At 50.4% G+C, this 19,394-nt stretch overlaps 2 protein-coding genes across 8 annotated transcripts in view; both read right to left on the bottom strand.

Annotated features, from left to right (window-relative positions):
• LOC137762134 (bone morphogenetic protein 8B-like) overlaps positions 1-5,995 on the bottom strand; it is a 42,767-nt gene extending 36,772 nt beyond the window's left edge. The window contains exon 1 of the mRNA XM_068539577.1: positions 5,656-5,995. Within this exon, the coding sequence (XP_068395678.1) occupies positions 5,656-5,995 (340 nt within the window). The remainder of the gene's footprint in view (positions 1-5,655) is intronic.
• A 5,356-nt stretch (positions 5,996-11,351) lies between these two features.
• The window catches only part of MACF1 (microtubule actin crosslinking factor 1), a 328,417-nt gene continuing 320,374 nt past the window's right edge, over positions 11,352-19,394 (bottom strand). For 6 of the 7 annotated variants that reach the window (XM_068539571.1, XM_068539573.1, XM_068539572.1 and 3 more), the window contains 4 exons: positions 16,197-16,408; positions 15,566-15,676; positions 12,865-12,994; positions 11,352-11,719 (listed from right to left, as the gene is read on the bottom strand). In XM_068539571.1, the coding sequence (XP_068395672.1) occupies positions 11,463-11,719; positions 12,865-12,994; positions 15,566-15,676; positions 16,197-16,408 (710 nt within the window). In that variant the 3' untranslated portion in view covers positions 11,352-11,462. The remainder of the gene's footprint in view (positions 11,720-12,864; positions 12,995-15,565; positions 15,677-16,196; positions 16,409-19,394) is intronic. The other variant, XM_068539576.1, reaches the window with a different exon arrangement.

The raw sequence follows: 19,394 nt of genomic DNA, 5'->3' as shown, positions 1-19,394 counted from the left end.
TTCTTTTGTGGGAGCTGGAAAGGCCTTCGTGGCAACCCTGCATAGATGGGAAACTGAGGCCCAGGGAAGCAGAGACTTGCTGGGGGTCACGTGTCAGGTTAGGGGCCTGGACTAACCTGACATGTGGACTTTGCAGCCTTGGAGCCCATGTAAAATGAGTGGTCCTGGACTACCTCTGGGTGGCAATTCTGAGATGGGGGGGGGTCACCTGTTCACAAGATTCTTTCATCAACAGGTGCGTGAGAGGTGGCCCACTGAGGCCACTGTCCTCCAGGCTGGGTCCTGCGGGGATTCGGGTCCCAGGGGAGGGCCAGGGTGATCTGCAAAGACGAGGAGGCTGGCCCTGCTTCTGTGCCATCCACCCAGGCCCAGGCTCCTTCGCCTGGCTCTGGGCACTCCCTGCTTTCCCGCTGCTTTCCTCTTTCCCTCAACTTTGCCAGGCTGCCCTGTGGCCATGCGGGGGCAGGGGGTACAGTCTGGGGGTTGCCATGAGACGCATATCTGGTCCCCGTTCTCAGGTTATTCATGGTTTCCTGAGGAGTAGCAGAAAGAGGGGTTAGATGTGCCCCCAGATCAGACATGCAGAATCCTAAGGAATACAGACGATCAAGGCTGAGGGCTCTAATCATGGAAGGAGTCTGTCTCTTTGGGAGGAGGAGGAGTAGGAAGAGTCAGACTTATGGAAAACCCTGCCCATCTCTTTTAAAAGAAGAAATGGGGGTGAGTATATTCTATGCAGAGGGTACAATGTGAGCAAAGGCACGGAAGTCGGACGCAATATATCTGCTCCCATTTATTATTCTCCTACCGTGTGGCAGGCACGAGGCTGGCCTGACTGCATGTTTCACTTAGTCCTACACAACCCTGGGAGGCAGCCCTTATGAACCTTGTTTTAAAGGTGAGGAAATGAGGTGCAGAGACTTTAAAAGGAAACTGTGTGATGTCTCACAGCTTCCCAGTGGCAGAGTCAGGATTAAAATCCACGTTTAATATATCCACAGAGGAATGTGTACAAGCATGTCCAGATAGCTTTATGAACAACCCAAAACTGGAAACTACCCAAATGTCCCTTAATACGAATGGTTTGCAGTGCAAACAACTCATTTATATGAGAACAACATATATAACAAAAACATGGATGAATTTCAAGAAAATATGTTGTGTGAAAGACTAGACCCAGAGTATGTACTGTATGATTCCATTCACACGAAGTTCAAGAACAGAGCAAAGGAATGTTTCGTGATAGAAATCAGAAAGTGGCTGCCTGAGGAGATTGGCTGGTAGAAATAGGGTTCCCAGGGGCACTTGTGTTATATGTTCCTCTGTGGTCTGAATTTTGTACAATGAGCATGCATTATTTGTAAACCCCAAGGCAATAAAGACACTTTAAAAACAGGATTCTCAGTTTACAACACACATTCAACACAGTCTAGCTCAGCAGCACGTACTGCGCCTAATGATGGCCCCTGGACTCGGGGGAGAGGCCACTTCTGTGTAGGACAAGAGCAGAAGGTGTGCAGGCAGGGAGTTGACCAGCTGTGTGGCCTTGGGAAAACCACCTAGCTTCTCTGAGCCTCACTGTCTTCTTATTAAACAAAGATGTGACAGTAAATGTGAGATGAAATGAAAGGACAGACATGGAGGTTCTGGGCATGTGGTCATCACTGGGTGTCATCTCACACAATCGCTGTACAGCCCCTAGGGTGGGTACTGTGAGTATATCCGTTTTATAGAGGAGACTGAGGTTCTGAGAGGTGGACTGAAAATCCAGATGACACCGAGAGTAGTGGGTGGAGTCAAGATGCAAATTCTGTTGAGTCCCAGGTCAGAATCCCCAGCCCAGTCTTGCCTGCCCTCCCACTGTCCTTCCCTTCCCGGTTTCCAGAGAGAGGCGGCACTGTCTAGACCACGTGACAATCACCTTGTGGTTGATGTACTGCTATCTGTCTCTCCCACTGGAAGGTCAGCTCCACAAGGGGGTACTTAGTTTCATTCCCTGTTATATTCCAGGAACTAGAACGGAGCCTGGCACAGAGCAGGTACTACATGACTATTTGTGGAGTGAATTCAGGAAAATATGCAAGAATTGCCTACTAAAGAACCAAAGAAAGTGACCCTGGGGCTCACGGAGGTGAGGTCAGGGGGCTGAGCAGGACCCGGGCCAGGTCCCTCGCTCGCACTGAGCCCGGCGCCTCCCGAATCCAACAGCCCCAGCTCATCCCCACCCCCGTCCTCAGCCCCCCAGGATCGCGGGAGTGAATTAGTCCAGTCCAGGGAAGGGGCAGGACAAAAGTGAAGATGGCCCATCCAGTTCTGACTACACTTCTGCCTGCAGTGCCGTTTGTGCCTCAGTTTCTCACTCTGGAGCATGGGCACCTGGTGCTCCCAGGACAGGAGGCGGAGAAGGGCTCAGGAGGAACATGCAGAGGTGGTCTCTCCTGCCTCATTCCTCCCTCAGGACTGGCTGGGCCGGCTCAGGCACTCGGGGGTCCCGCCAGTCACACCGAGCTGGGCGGAGGGATGGGTGGTGGTGTGAGAAGCTGCCTCCGAGGAGCCACAGGGCCGGAGCTGGGAGGCACCTCGTTTTTCTGGCACCATCGCTGTGGACTGCACAGGACAGCAGGGGCCCAGAGAAGGGAAGGGGTGTGGCTCGGGACGTGCAGGAGTCCACGGCAGGCCCAGGAGGGACGAGAACCTGGGCGCTGCCTCCCAGATCAGGGCCTCCTCCCCTGAGCTCAGGCGGCACCAGGGACAGGCTCCGTCTGCTCCTCGAGGGCAGCGGCCCCGTCACTGTGTCCTGGCCAAGGGGAGCCAAGAGTCCACAGGCGGAGGTCGACAGGCAGGCCAGACAGGGCCCAGCTCTGACCGCGGCCCTGGCCCCCAACACAGGCCCTGTCAGTCACGACATGGCTCCTAAAGCATCTGCTCAAAAGCAGAGGCCTGACCCCTGGACGGCAGGCCCAGGCCTCTGGGTCCTACAGGTGCCACTGACGGTCAGGGGCCCGGCAAGCACCATGCCCGGCTGGCTTCTCAGGAGCTGATGAGGCCAATAGCAGAGGTGGAGCTGGAGCCAACAGGTGTGGGAGCCTCGGCGTGGGCGCTGATGCCACAGCGACTCTGCTATTAGACTCCACGGTGGTTCAGGGGCCGCTGACCTTCAGGGGCCTGGAGCCAGGGCCTCCAAAGGAGGAAACAATCCTGGTAGGTTCTAATCCCCCACATCAGCCTAGGTAATTACCAGTTAAAACTACTCGAACTGAAGGAGTTTAACTAGTGCAATTAGTACATGAGAATAAAGAAGGCCCTCAGACAGCTGGCTGGACTGCCCACAGGCCAGGCTTCCACTGAACAAAGATCTGCTTGTTAATCCACAGCGTCAGAGGCCTTAGACCTTCATGAAACACACAGAAGTGGTGTGGGAAGAAACTGGGATTTGGAATCCACAGCCTGGATGATGCCATGGACGTGCTGTGTGGCCCTGGGTCAGTTATTTAACCTCTCTGAGCCCATGAAATAAGGCTGGTAAAACAGCTTCACAAGTTGCTGCATGGATGAAATGAGTATTTATAGGACTATGGAACTTCAAATGTTAGTTTTTATTCAAAAACAGAAACACCTTTGGTTGGCTTTAAAAATCTGTTTCTGGGTTTCACATGTCTATAAGACATGTGGGGACATTTCCATCACATCCACACCAAGGCTGAGCAGCAGCTGGGAGGGTCTGGGATCAGCACTGACCAGGGCCAGGTTCACCCTAAAAAGGGGGCTGACTTTCTGCCCCTCCCCCTCTGTCAACCTATCACACAACAACTCTGAGGATAGATCACTAGGAGCCCCATTTTACAAGGAGAGATCTGAGGCTCAGAGAGGTCAAGGGACTTGCCTAAGATCACAGAGCAGAAGCAGGAGGGCAACCAGCTCCTCCTGAGCTCAGGGTGCTGCTCGACACACAGCAGCAGCTCCCACCAGGTCTGTGCACCCCTTGCCCCAGGGGATGCTGGGGGAAGAGGGACATGGGCTAGGTGGTGACTCACTCAGATGGACGGCTCCCCTGGAGGCATTCTCTGGGTGACTGCATCCACAGGTCTTCTTGGTCCTGAGCCCGGGGTCAGCTTGTCCCCAGCACGGAGCTCCAGCCTCAGTTCCACATGTGGTCGCCTCTGTCCCAAGTCCCCACCCCTGCCCTCTAACCAGGAAGGTGGCATCTAGAACCCGCCAGCCCAAGTCCTGGGCCTGGCACTGGGCTCTCAGCACAGGTTAACGGCTGCCTCCTGCTGCTCGCTCCCCCACCTGAGCCCATCACGAGCTCTGGTTTGGGGGGGACGGGCCTCCTTGAGGCAAATGGCTGAAGACCCACAAAACTTACTGTCACTCTGACCCCTGGGTTCCTCTGCCGAAATCTCTCTGAAAGCTCTCTCCACCTTGAAAGCCTGCCCTCCTGACACAGAATGTCACCTCCTTGAGCACTGGATGGAGGGCCAAACAACCTGGGCCTGTCCTGGCTTGGCCACATAGAGGCCACGTGGTCCTGAGCAAGACACTGCCTCTCTGAGCCTCACTGTCCTCACCTGGGAGATGGGGATGAATATCATGTCGCTCACAGGGCTGTTGGGAGGGTTAAGAGCGGTGCTGTAGGTGAAGGGAGGCTGGTGGCCATGGCAAGGGTCCTCTCCCTGCTCTGGGTCCCACAGCTCTCCCCACCTGGGGCTGAGCTGTAGTCCTTGGGTCCCCAGGTCCAGCCTAGTGTCTGCCTCAGCCCAGACTCCTGCCCCTCACTGGCCACAGACAGGAGGCAAAGCAGGTGGGGGACATATGTTCATGAATGTAGGTCAAAGAGAGTTTAGTAATGGAAAACGTTATATCTGAGAACTTTAAGGGTAAATGGCTCCATGATTTGGAGTATAATTTCTGCAGAGAGGAAAAGCTGGGCTTTACCTGGGAGAACAAAGAGGGTCCAAGCTGCCCATCAGGTCATTCAATGGCCTGGACACTCATTCCATAACAAGCCAAGTCCCGGGTGTGAGCCCAGGGTGACAAGACCACAGTCCCTGCCCCGCCGAGCTCAGAGTCTACTCCTTCCCCACCGCCCCACCCCCCAGCAGCACCCCGCCCCCAGGTGGCCCGGGGAAGAGGCTGCTGTGGCCTCAGAACATCCGGGTCCTCATCTCTACTCTGGTGCTTTGATGATGTGACCAGGGTTTCCCACGCTGAACTTTGTCCCTCTCTTCAGTACCGCCCTTATCACCGTGACAGCATCACAGCTTCTGTTTACTCAGCTGCCTCCCCAGGACCAGGCTGTCTTCCTGGCACTGCCCGCGTCCACCCGACACTACACGAATCTTACCGTCGGGTGTGTTTGGCCGCGGGTGAATGTACGCCTCTGGGACTCATATCCCTCATCTGTCCCTGCGGGATCGGCAGCTCACCGACCCCCACCCCCCTGAGACTTCGCTGCCCTGACCTGGTCGGTTTTCCCTCCCGCGGTTCCTCGTCCACGACAAGGTGATTCCCCGCTCCCAGCAGGGCGCTCGCCCTGCCCGAAGTGGCGCACACGCCCCTGCAGCCCGCGTTCAGCCCCCGAGGGGCCCCTCGGCCCGCCGTCCCCCACTCGCCTTCTCGCGGGGTCGCCGCCGCCCACCCAGAGCCCGCTCTCACCCATGTTGACGAAGCTCATGACCAGGTCGGCGCGGCCCAGGCGCCGCTCAGGGGTCCCGCCGTCCTCGTCGTCGTCGCCGGCCATGGCGCGATACAGGTCCAGCATGAAGAGCGGCGCGGACGCGGGCAGCCGGGCGGCGGCGGGCGGCGCGCGGGGCCGGGGCCGCCCCGGCAGCCGGAGCACCGCCAGGATCTCGCGCTGCAGGTCGCGGCGCTCGCGCGGGCCCAGGCGCCGTTGCGGACAGCCAGGCGAGGGGCGCGGGCCAGAGGCGCCGCCGCCGCCGCTCAGCGCGCACAGCGCCAGGCCCAGCAGCCAGAGCGGCCCGGGGCGCGCGGCCATGGCGGGACCCGGGCGGCTTCACCGCGCGCGCATCCGCTCCCGGCCGGGCCCGGGGCTGGGGCCGCCCCGACGGCGAGCGGCGGGCCGGGCTTGGGGCCGGCGGGACGGGGCGGGCGTCGCCCGCGAACGCAGCGCGGTCCCTAGAGCGTCCGGCCCGCGGCGCCTGTCGCGGCTCCGGGTAGTCGGATGCGGCCGCACCTCCTCGGGCAAGGGCTCCTCCGGGGACCGGAGACCGTCGGCTAGTCTGTCTGTGCCGCCGCGCTAGACAGTCCGGCTGCTGCCGAGGCCGCTCAGCTCAGAGGCGGAGAGCGAGCTCCCCGCCGGGCTCCGGGAGGCGCGGACCCTCAGTCTGTGCCGCGCGCCCCGGGCCGAGGTGGCCTCTCTCAGTCCAGCTCACAGCCGTCGGGTCCCGCCCCCTCCGGACCCGACCAATGGGGGCACAGCGGCGGGACCAAGGCCGCGGAACAGACGCCCCAGGATGGGCTCTGGATGCCAGGTGTTGGCGACCGTGAGATGCGACCCGCTGGTAGGTGGTCGTCGAGGAATCCCTAGCCCCGCCGTCGGGGGCATCGCGATCGTCCTGGGCTCCCCTCCCGCCGCTGGCCGCGCTGTCGGGCGGGCGCGGGGACTCGGCCTGGGGACCCAGGGTAGCGGCGCGGTTCGGGAAGATCGGACCCTGCCCTCCCGCGGGGCGTGTCCTTGATCACCCTGCCCGGGCGGCATCCCAACTCTCGATCCGGCCCGAAGAGTGACCCGGCAGCCCCTCCGGGTGCACGAGTGTCGCTCCAGGACCCGAAACGCCTCAGTCGGGTCTAGAGGTAGAGGGACTCCGCGGGTGACAGGCAGGCCCGAGAGTGGGGCGCATCCTTCTGCGAGCAGCCGGGCCTGGGTTCCCGGCCACCGCAGCTCCTCGCCGGCCTCTTGGCGTCTTCCCCGCAGTCCCCTTGCGTGCGCCTCTGGGAGCTCTTTCCCGGACACCTGACGCCGGCTCCGTCACTGCTTCTGGCGCGCCCACCCGCCTGGCTCCCGCGCGCTCCCGGCTGGCGCCTCCGGCGGGCCGCCCAGGCAGCTCCAGCAGCCGCACTGACACCACTAGGTCTGGCTGGGCGCCCTTCGGACCCCGGTGCCGGTCTAGCCACGCGCGGGATACGCGTACCCGCTTCCCGCCTCCCGCCGGTCAAGGAGCTCTGGTGCCCTTCCTGAGCCTCTGCGCATCTGAATTGTCACGGCCCTCAGCGGCTTGCGAGAGAAGGCTCCTCACGGAAACCCCTCCATTGACTAGCCCCCTTCTGCACGCCCTGCTCTTCCCTAGGCGCCTTCTCACCGCATTTATTCGTTTATGGTTGAGGCGCTGCGCTGAGAGGAAAAGACCCTTAGACTGAGCTCTGAAGGCCGTAAGGAATTGGCTGGGATGAAGGAAAGGTCAGTGGGAGGAGAATGTACCAGGCAGAGGAAATAGCTTGTGCGAAGGCCGAGACTCCAAGGAGCGTAACAGTGGCAGGTGACAATCAGCACTGTCCATGTGCCAGCCATGTTCTGTACCATTTCTTTCACGCTCACACGTTGTCACAGGGTAGATACCTAGCCGCCCCTCCCCCACCTCATTTAACAGACGAGGAGACCGAGGCACACAAGGGTTAAGGGACTTCCCTCAGGTCACACAACACTGGAGCTGGGCTGCAGCAGGTGGGCACGTGCAGGTGAGCTGTGCAGTGGAGGCTGGAGAGCCTGGGGGGGGGGGGGCAAATGGCCAGCTGAGGGTGAGGCTGGAGGCACTGACAAGGGACAGACCACAAAGGGCCTTGGAAGGCTAGAAGAGGGCTCTGGGCCCCTGACCATAATGGTGCCCTAATGTAAATTCAAGATTAAACTTTAAAATTATGTCCAATAAAATTCACATTTTTCCATGATCACTTCAAAAAAATTTTAAATATCAAATAAATCCTTAAATAATCATCTGCTGTTGCCTTAGCAACATGCCTAGTCTGTCTTACCCAACAGATAGATTTCCACACCACGTGTTTAGGCAAGATAAGAATGCTGAACTTTATCATAAGGATAATGGAGATAAGCCATTGAAAGTGCCCAAGACAAGACCAGAGCCTGGATGCAGAGGGGACTATGGATTGGAGGGAGGGAGACTGGAGTCAGGGCCCACAGCTGGGGCAGGTACAGTAATGGGAGGGATCAGGGGATGATGACAATAATCCTCTAATGGAGAATCATTAGAGGAATGGAGGGCAGAGGAGAAGGCTGTTAGGAGGGCAAATCCACAGGGCTTGGTGACTGCATGCAGAGGCAGGGGGCAGAGTTAAGGGGGTGTTCCCTTGTCAGAGTTGGTCAGGGTCTCTGAATCTCCTGCCCCCTTCACTGTCCCTGGACATCCTTCTGCATTCCCCTGAGTCCATACATCATTGGAGGTCTCCGACCTAGCCTGTAATTCTCCAGTTGTGTATTGTAAAATGCTGGCCTCCCAGCAAGACTGCAAGCAGCCCAGTGCTGGTCTGACTCATAGAAGTCATTTATCACAATTTAGGATGAGTGGAGATGGCTGTGCTCTTTAAACAATGGCCTCACATTCCCATAAACCAGCGGTGCTGCTCTGTGCTGTGCCCTGAGCCAGAGATGAAGCTGACCAGCTCCCTGCCCTCTAGTGGCTCCCAGGGGTCACCCCAGGGGTGACAGGTGAACATGCAGTCTTTTTGAAGGCAAAACAGAGGCTGTGCTCCGACAGAGGGGCCGGCAAAGTGCCCGGATGGGCAGAGGAAGTGGGGACGGGCGATCTGTGAGTGGAATCCTGGAACTCCTTAACTGGATGGGAACTGACATGGGGAAGGTTTCTTGGAGAAAGTTGTGTCAAACAAGGGCTTCCCCAGCCATCTGGCAACTCTGTGACCTTGGGCAAGTTACTGAACCTCTCTCAGGCTGTCTCTCATCTGCCAGTAAGGCTCACGATTGTAGGACTGTGATGGGAATTACATGAGAATGTACACAGAGCACTTAGCACAGTGACTGGCACACGGGAAGCACTCAATACATGTTAGCTATTGTTACTCAAAGCCCCAGAACCTGCCCTCCTCTATCCTAGCAGACACCAAGTTTGCATTACTTATTTAGCACTTGTATCACAGAACTGCAGTTTTAACCCCTTTCCTGCCATCCCTATATTTCCCACATGGTCTTGCACACAGGTGTTCACTGAATGGAAATACACTTCCTGCAGATTGCACCACTAGCTGAGCTTTGTTGCAAAGACTGAGGGAAAACCTGAATTAGTTGGTAAGAAAAACAAGTGACCATGGTCCAGACTTTGAGAAGATGGAGGTCAAGCTCCTTTCAGCATGCTTCTGCAGCCAGGAGGCCTAGAGGGGGAAGCAGATTTGGGTGAAAACACCATCCTACAAAGTTCTGGCAGCCTGAAGTTATTCAATTCCATGGAGAATACAGTAAGCACTTCCTTCAGAATCCATCAGGCTGCACATTCCTTTTAATCTGGATATTTGGCTTCAAACAGCTTTGGCAAACATGTGTCCATCTTACCAAATTCCCCTATCACAAGGGGAGTATGGCCTAATGATCAAGAACACAGGCGGCTGATGTTCAACAACCCCTCTTACTCTCAAGTTCTCTAGTTATTTCTTAGTCTAATTCCTGTCATCAGAATTAGTTAATATTTGGCTGTTCTAAATATTATAAAGCCAACCAGGGACAGGAGGGAAGAGAACTGCCTGACTTGGACAGGGAGCCCAGGACTAGATTCGAGGTCCTCTTCTGCCATTTATTCATTATGTGATCTCAGGCAGATCACTTTCTCACCCACTTTCCCATTCGTTTCTCCTTCTGTAAAACAAAGGAGGTAAGATTTGAGGACCAATTTTGTTTCTACCTCTGAAATTCTATTCTACCATTTAACCAGAAATATCAGCATACTGTGGGAAACTGGCCCCATTTTCTCAAAACCCAGGATCTGTGATTTCTAAGACAAAAATCTTCTTACATACTGGTTATTTGTTTAATCACCTAAGTGGGCCAGATAGCCCTACAGATTTACATTAACAACAGTCTGATTCTTTGTTCCCTTGTTAAATAAAATTAATGAGGATAAAATATATAAGAAAAAATCTATTAATGAGCTCCATAATTTATCCATCAAGATATTTGGATTTGAATAATGCACTGAAGTACCTAAAAGAGTAATATGTTATACATAAGGTAATGGTTCAGAAGTAAAGCAGGAAATACAAAATATTTGTTACTGCAAGCAATTTTAATACAAAAGTGTGTCTTGTTTTTAAACAGTTCATTGGTAGAGCTTCAGTTTCTGCCTCAATTAAAATCAATTGAGATAATCACACAGCAACGTGGTCAGAGCTGAAGAGGAACAGCAGCTAAAAACCAGGAGCCCCAGACAGCCCCTCTTCGTGATCACTTGGTCAGCTGACTTTATTACGCACAAAAAAAAAGACGGAAGCAAACGGGACTTCTTAACAAGTGTGCTGGTGAACTCCTTTAAAGGACGAGCGAGTGTTTGTTTTATGTCCACATTTTCAGAATAGGCTTGTGGAATTCATTCCTCAGTTTGTGGGAAGTTGATCGACCATTTTAAATAAATAGCAAAAAATGCAGATAAACAAATCTGTAATTCATGATGCCACCAAGGAGTCTCCCCTTGCCGATGGCCTGGGTCCCGGTGAGCACAGGAGTTACTGGTGGCCGGGTTGGATAGGAAGTTATAAACCAGGACTCTTAAAAACCCCAATGTTCTCACATTTTCTGAACAGTTACATTTACCCCTGAATTCTAGCAGCTATTTGTCCTTTAAACACCTAGTACTGTAACAGTATTCAAAGACAGTATTGCAATGAACTCCTTTTGCTGTACCATGTGCAAACATTACCTAGATGTGGTTCCCTCTCTTCAGCTAAAATTACACGACATTAAAAACAATGGAAAAAGCAGTCAGAAGTGCCCTCCCCTCAGTTCTTGCTAATTGAGGTGTCCGTGATTTACAAAAAAAGAGTTCCTTAAACACTGCAGGATTCTTTTTTTTTTTTTTTAATATAATTTATCTTGCTGAGACAGCAAGTCAAGTTTATAAAGAAGATGCATTTAGGAATAATCCTAAAAGATAAAGCAGGTTTACAACCCTGCACCGCACAGAAACCCTACTTAAGAGGCTTTTTAAAATTTTAATACACATTTGCATCTTGATCTTTTCGCTTATTTTTCTCAAATATTTCATTTCTGGGCCCCATCCATTACAGGGTTACCAGGAGGCAAATTTTATCTACATAAATATTCACATGAAAATAGTAACTTACAAAAAGAAAAAAAATAAGGCAGCTTCATAACACAATTATTCTTTTACGCTTTTAACAATATAACTTCTCCCATTCAGAATAAATATACACCCAATGTGTGGAGCAGGATTCAAAGTGGATAGAGGCTTGGGGGTGCTTGTGCAGTGTTACCGCTTGGGACCTGGAGTCCTGGGGGAGGCAGTGGTGGTCTTCTTAGACATGGTGGGGATTTTGGAAGGCTTATTTAGCCCTCTCCTCGAGCTGCCCTGGCCCCCTGCGGCACTGCTCTCTGAAGTGTCTGAACAAGCAGACTGCGTCTCTAAAAGGTCAAAGTCAGAGGCATCGCTTCCTCGCCGGCTGCTGGCTCGACTCCCGGCCCGACTCCCAGCTCGACTCCCAGGGCGGCTGGCTGACTTTTTAGGGTCTGGAATTTAAGAATAAAGCCACAGACTTAATAGAGACAGCCTTGGAGTGGGGGTGGGGCTGGGGCGGGGGAACAAGTTACCAGAGGCCGGGGTTCTTTTTTTTTATTTAAAAAAAATTTTTATTAGAGTATAGCTGATTTACAATGTTGCGTTAATTTCTGCTGTACAGCATCTCCTATTACTTATTAATTTTTTAAAACATCTTTATTGGAGTATAGTTGCTTCACAATGCTGTGCTAGTTTCTGTTGTACAATAAAGTGAATCAGCCATATGCATACATATATCCCCATATCCCCTCCCTCTTGCGTCTCCCTCCCACCCTCCCAACCCACCCCTCTAGGTGGTCACAAGAGGCCAGGGTTCTCATCCTAATACCACCTGATATGCTGTGTGACCTTGGGCAAACCACAGCCTTTCTGAACCCCGGTCCTCTCACCTACACAGAAGTTGCTGAAACCCTTTCTGGCTTTGTGCTTCTACTTGAGAAGCGTCCTGAGGATTAGAAACCAGCTTCTATCAGCAGCACTGTTATCTCACACGCCCCCACGGTGGAGTCGAGCAGGGCTGTCCCATGGCCTCGGCACAGAGGAGAGAGCCTGCTAGTTGCATGGGCAGACTGAGAATGGGGGCGAAGGGATGGCAAACAGAGAGCAGGAAATGGAAGCCAAATCCCTAGGCTCGCAAAAGGAACGTCAACAGGCGAGCAGATGTAATCTTTCCCTGACTTTCTCAGCTCCCCAGCAGCGATAATAAATACGGGGTGTCGGAAAAATTACTAGCAAACTGCCAGGTCCAATACTGGACGGGCTTCTGAGGAAGGCCCCGCTTCAGGAGGCCCTTTTTTCCTTCTACTTTCTCTCAAATACTATCATTTCTGTTCAAGAACAGGTGGTCTGGCTTTGGCTGTGAGAGCATCTGCTCTCAGAAGGTAAGGTTCGAGCTACTTGTACCGATAGGAGAAGAAGTCAAGGTCGGCAGGAAATCTGCAGGGCTGTCTTTCGGCATCTCACCTCAGTGCTACTCTCATTATTTGCTCCTTGGGGAGCAGTGAAGCATTGCTGAGAGGCTGCTGTTTCCAAATTCCTAGCCTGGCCGCTCCCCTCACCCTCATCCTGCTGCAGAAGTGCTGGGGCAGGTACTTACCTGCCCGATTAGTTTTGGCACCTGTGGAGGCTGGGGAAGAACTATTGCTAGTATCGCCAGCAAGCGATGTTCGACTCGAATGAAAAGTTGGTGTTGGTCGTTTCAACTTGCTGCCTGTTGATGGAATAATCTTAAAAAAAAAAAAATAAAAAGGTCATATTTACTTGGTGTAATCTTTGGTAGAAATTCCACTTTAAAAGGTCTACTTAAGCCCTCCTTATGTCTAATCAATTGAAAAGCCAATTAAAAGTCCAGGAAAACAAAGATTTATTTTGAAAATGTCCTAGGTCATGTATTTTTTTTTTTTAATATTTTAGTGAATTTTATTCTAAAGGTCATGTATTTTGAGGATTCCCAAAATAAAGATTTCATGTCCCAATTAAAAGTTTTAAAATGTCTTCCAATACCTTTTATCTTACGGACAAATTTCTACTAAAAAAAAAAAAAAATCCTCAAATGGTAAGATTATAGTAGTTATAACAAACAGAAACATGGTAAATGAGTAAAGGAAAAAAATCCAAATACTCCCAAGTATCAAAGTTTTGGGGTTAGAAATGTGACATATGAGTTCTAACCCCAAATATTTAACATGGAGATCCAAATATTACTCCAATCCCTACTAGATAGATGCAGTAACTTCAGTCAAGTAAAGATCTATTTCCTCACTGGCAGAATGCAGATTAAATTACTTGACTTGATCAAATAAATGATTAGGAGAAGCACGCAAGAGTGGGGCTGTGATGTCAGGAACAAGGCTCTGAACAAGGGGCCAGAAGAACTGAGCTTGGGTCTGGGCTCTTGGCTTATCTAAATTGGCATCTGTGCCTTCACTTCTCCCTCTGGAAACCAGGGAAGGGTCCTGCCTTTCAGACCCCATCCCTACCACACTCCCTCTCGTTCAGTCCACCGCAGCAACCGGCCTCCTGGCTGTTCCTCCTGTAACAGCCCAGGAAAGTTCCCTGTTTGTTGCCTGAATCTCTTGCATTAAAGCAGAAACTCCATAAAAGCAGGGACTGTTTTGTTCCCTGTCACACCCTTGGCACCTAATACCACGTCTGGCACAGACGAGGGGCTCAATAAAAACTTGTTGAGTGAATAAGTCATGTGTGGAAGCACTTCCTAAACTGGAGAAGAGCTGGAAAGATGTACATAATCATTACTGCTGCTGATAGGAGCTCCATTTCCCATTTGAGTGTATTTTTTTTTAAAGATTTAATTTGGAGAAAGAATATTTTAAATCTGTTTTAAGTATCACTCATGCCACAGCATGCTATTCCAATTTTTCTTTGAAATCAATCGTGTAAATTGTTTTCTAGGACTTTTAAGATGTTTATACAAAGAGAAGAGTAAAGCAACCCATTGCATGGTGTTTCTTATATCTTTATAAAGAAAGAGCAAAAGCGACAGAGAGGGATTAACATTCCAGCACAAACCCTCCTGGCCCACACAGGAGGAAGAGCACCAGTTTCAGAAGCTACTGCTGCTGGGAAGACGTGGCGCCAGAGATGCCGGGCTGGGCGTCCGCGTCAGGACACAGCCTGCAGAACACCAGTAGGTAAGGAAAGATGAAACCTCGAAATGAAATGAAACCAAAGGTAAAACCTTAAGACAAAACAAAAATGCTGATCTATCAGAATCCTATGAGAATTGGCACTTCATAATTAAAACATTAAAAATTTTAGAACTTTTGAGACTTTCATGAAACTGGAGCCATTAAAGAAGAAAAGCAGGATAAGCAGGTTGAGTCGTGGGGTTTTAGTGTCAGTGGGTCCCCAGATCATGTTCTAAGCCAGATGTATTTCTGAATTGGAGTTTTAGCTTGGAGTGGGATGAATCCCAAAGCAGCAAGTCCATTCGTGGGCATTGGCTTCTTGTACCTCCTGCTTCTATTGGCTGAAGCTTTACGTGACTAATGGCAACGCTACCTTTTGCGGCACAAGAACCCAATGTTTCCCAGCAGGAGCTAGAATGCAAATTGTAGCGCTATCACACAAGCCTCTAGTCCACATTTTATTTCTGAAACACTGCTCTTCCAACAGTACTTGGGCATTTTAATGACTGTACTTGAACATGCTTAATTGCTGGCATGTGTATTCAAATCAAGGCTATAGAAACCCAAGTGCCTAGGCCAAGGAATTCAGAAGCTAAAACCTGAGCCTCAGAGCAGTGTTCACTGATACTGTGTTTGGCTGAAGGAGAGGGCAGCACCCACACCCGGGCCACTGTGGCAATACCACCACCCCGGAGATGTGGCTCGGGCGGGGGCACCAGCCACTCTTCTGTCCTAAGCAAAGATAGAACACTGTTGAACATGCACCGTCGTTGAATTTCAAGTGTTCATAACTCGTCTGTGTCAGATATGACGTCTGGAGGCTCCAAGAGGCCTGATTATAAACAATATCAATAAACAAATCACCACAGATGACCACTGTTTCTCACCCTGAACAAATACCATTCTAAAGACTGTTAGGAAGTTGTTAAACAATCCAGTCTTAGGCATCTCTTATTTATCTCCAATTTTGGTGAATCCGAGTTAGAAACCCCTGAAAAACACTGGACGAGATGAATCAGCTGTGAGAGCAAGCACCACAGAGATGGAAAAGAGCACGGACTCGTGTCAGGAAGAAGAGCTGGTCAAGTCCTCGGCATGAGCGAGGGCCTGGTCTTGACTGTGTCCTTAGTCAGCAAAGCCATACTCTACCTCGGGGCTGGACAGCTGGAGGTCAGGATAGTGGCTGTCCCTGACAGGGGTGCCAGCTTTACTGTTTACCAACCAGGGTTTGTCATAACAGCGAGAGAACTGAAGTGGAGTCTGTGAAACGGAAATCCAAAGGGAAGGACGGGAATAATTGAAAGTGGAACAGAAAGGGAGCAAATTGGGAACATAAAAAAAAAATAAACAGAAGACACTGAATTTTAAAGAAATAGAAGACAAAATAAAATGCGCATCAGTCCAACGGGATGAAAGGGACCAGGCAGAAAGGCAACAGCATTCTTCATCCATCACCCGTCGTAACAACAAACTTCTCTGTTAGCTCCAGCAGCACAGATAGTGCCTGGATTTTCAAGATTAGTAACTGGATGGGCTCAAACTCAAAATGGGAATATGTGGAAAAGAAGCGCTTTGGACTTAACAACCCGAGTTCCTATTTAATAATGTCCTCTTCAGTCATGTTAAAGGTCCGGATCTGTGTACCACTAGGGCCTGGCCAGCCTGGTCTGCATGTCTTCAAGTGCCTCTCCTCACTGGGGTCTTTCAGAGGCTACACTGAACAATGGACATCTGCAAAGCTGGGAGCGGGGAAGGAGGTCACACTGCAGGTTGTACGTACCTTGGTGCCACTGGCTGGGGTGGCTGGAGAAGACGGCATGGACGTACAGCTGTGGTTACTCTGACTAGCACTTGAGCTGGAGCGGGTAGGGGAGGCTGCCCGGGAAGACGGTTTGGACCTTCGGCCCCGTGATCGGAAAGGGGTCATTCCCTGGGATGCCCCCTCAGGCAGGATGAATTTCTCTCTAAGTTCGATGTTAGTTCTACCTCGTGCTAAAAAGGGAATAAACACACACATACAATAACAGTTAACCTTGAAAAAATATATCTTTGATGGTCATACAGATGCTTGACCCCATGATAACAGTTATATAATTTATAGGTTTAGTACCATCTGTGGATTCTTTTAGAATAGGGATAAATTCATGATTTATCAGCCTTGTCATGATTCTTACCCACAGCAGACACACTAACTAACAAGCCCCTTGGTTTGCTGTAATAAAGAAGTCTTTGTGTAGAAAGCACCATCCCATGCTGTGGTCACGATCTTGCCTTGCCACTGTCCCCTGGGGTCAAGAGAAAGCAGATGTAGCAGTTCACAAACCTCTGAGGTTAAATCAAAACCCCTCTTTTCTCTCTCATAGTACATGTGTACTTTTTGCTCAACTGTTGCATGATACACGGTAATGAAATAGTAGAGAAAAACAGATCATTGAAATTGACGTCACCTAGACTCTTCTATTTGAATTCAGTCGATAATAATATTAAAGAAAGGGGTCCAGGAACTCAGGACAGTAAAAAGATCCGGACTAAATCATTAAGAAGTAAACACGTGGGAGGAGAGAGAGAGATCAAGGCCATGCACAAAACTTGCCAGTGAGAAACCGTTAAGTCAAAAGCTGAAAGCGATGAGAAGCTGAAGGCACACCTGCAGTGGGAGAGGGACAGCCAGCTGGAGAGTGTGGAAACACCACTGAAGGCCAACAGTGCTGTCCTGCGGCTTCCTGGAGCCATCAGACCAGAACCCAAAATCTGGATTCGGTCAGAAGATACCAAGTACAGCCAACACAAACATTAAATGTGAAAGACGCTATGAATTTAGAAGAAATAATTCCTCTGGAATGTGTTCTTAGATTATTCCTCACTGAAAGGTGCTATTCTGCAATCACCTTCTGTCTGCTCATTCATCCCCAAGCTGCTCACTTTTTAGGATGTACTAGATAAATCTAAACAAACAGAACTGCTGGTAAAGCCTGGGAAAAGGGAACCATTAGAAACAAAGTATTTGTCTTTCTTTCCTATATTAGATTTTTTACTTTGGCCAGAAACTACAAGTTTAGAAGATTTCAGGTAATTGTGCCTACCCTCTCTCCTGCCCAACTCCACATGTCCTCAAGAAATTTGAGGAATCTTGGTAGAATCGGATTTTAAATCAGGTTGCATGAGTGTCCAAGCAGAGAGGTCTAAATTCCTAAATCAAATCCAAATTCTTTTCAGTATACTCAGTTGACATATCAAAGTATCAGGTTAAAAGGACTAACCTGCATGATCAAAACCCCTGAGTTACAGTGCAGGCTCTGCCCCCAACTGGGATCCTTCCTGCTCTGGGCCTCTGTTTCCTCAGGCTCACTAGAGGTGATCAGTCAGGCTCACTGATGTCCAAGAGTCCTTCTTGTCTGGACGGTCTAGGACTTTTGGTCCCTGGAATGCTAAGCTGTCTCCTCCCTTCTTAGGCCCCAACAGAACATGCCCTTCAAGGTTCATTCCTTGGCCGTCTGTTCCCTACTCATCCATTTTCCAAACTCCAGCACTTTCCTCAGTGTCCAGTTCTCAAAGAGAATTTCCTTCAGCGCTAACCTGGGTACTTCAGTTAAGATTCCACATCGCTAAACACTTATTTATCTTATGTTTGCTAAAGGGCCAAGCACAAGGGTGGACACACAGCAAGCACTGAGATAACACTGACAAATGAAAATCATTACTCAGCTGAGGACTTGGACCCCAAAAGAATTGTTTATGGCCCTAAGCCATAAAGAACTTAAGACGTGTGGTTTAAACCTAGTAGAGATTTAACGGTTCACTGAGACCACCCTCCCAGAAAACAACACAGTGACACAAGAGGAAGACTTTGAAATGGCATTGCAGATGAGGGCAATGACATTTTAAGTGTAACGATAATAACATGTTCCCCATGCACTGTACAGTTTACAGAGTGTGATCATGTGTAACACTGCACTTGACTGTTATCAGCGACCAGTCAGCATCCCCATGTCACAAAGGAACTGAAGCATTCAGAGGCTGAGGTCAAAGAACGCTGTGGCAGAACTGGGACCAGAACCAAGGGCTTGCACCTGAGCTGCCTTCTGCCCGGCCCAGCTCCTTGCATTCATCTACGCCAGCTCAGCCCACTCCGCCTTCCTTCCCCACCACACTACTGTAATCACTGGCAAAGGGTACCGACAACTTCTGCCTCAGGGGGATGCTTTTAGATTGCAGAAAGGTTGAGATCTACAGAAAAGTACAAAGAATAAAAATTGCTTAATCTTAGGGGACAGGACTACTAAAATGTTGGTGTCTTTATTCCTTTGCACAACCGTGTGTGTATATGTGTGTGTATATATATATAAAAGATACAAAAATATCAGAAACATTCCTCCATGCCTGAAGTGTCTTGCGTAACTTCAGCTAGCTGCAAAGTATTGTTTCATCGTACCGACATAATTTATTTCACCAACCTTGTATTTTGTTCACAATTTTTAAAACACTGTACACAACGCTGTGACAAACTACTTGTAAAAAGTCTTTGTGCCCACCCATGATGACTTCCTTAGGATAAATTTCTACAAGTGGATCTGCTGGGGAGAAAGGATGCACACTTAAGGTTTTTGATACTTGTCAACTGAACTACAAAATTTTACACCAATGTACACTCTCAAAAATAATGTATGAATATATTCAATTTACTTCACTCCAGCCAATGCTCTGTGTATTGAGAGAGAGAGAGTGTGTGTACACATGTGTATGTATCAGGTAAAAACCTGATAATCTGACAGGTAAAAACACCTCTCTGCTGTTGTCATTTGCACTCGGGGGAGTTACTATTTTGTTCCTGAAACACTCTCTGCCCTCGGCTTCCAGGACCCCCGCTCTCCTGCCTCTCCCCCTTCTCCCGACTACTCCATCCCACCCACTTCTTAAACGCCGATGTTCCCCTGGTTCCATCCATAGTCCTGTTCTCCCGCTTAGACTTTTGATCTGG

The sequence above is a fragment of the Eschrichtius robustus genome, chromosome 3, assembly GCF_028021215.1.
Source record: "Eschrichtius robustus isolate mEscRob2 chromosome 3, mEscRob2.pri, whole genome shotgun sequence".
NCBI classification, from domain to species: Eukaryota; Metazoa; Chordata; class Mammalia; order Artiodactyla; family Eschrichtiidae; genus Eschrichtius; species Eschrichtius robustus.
Note: the sequence above shows the minus strand (reverse complement) of the source record. Positions and strands in the feature narration are given on the sequence as shown.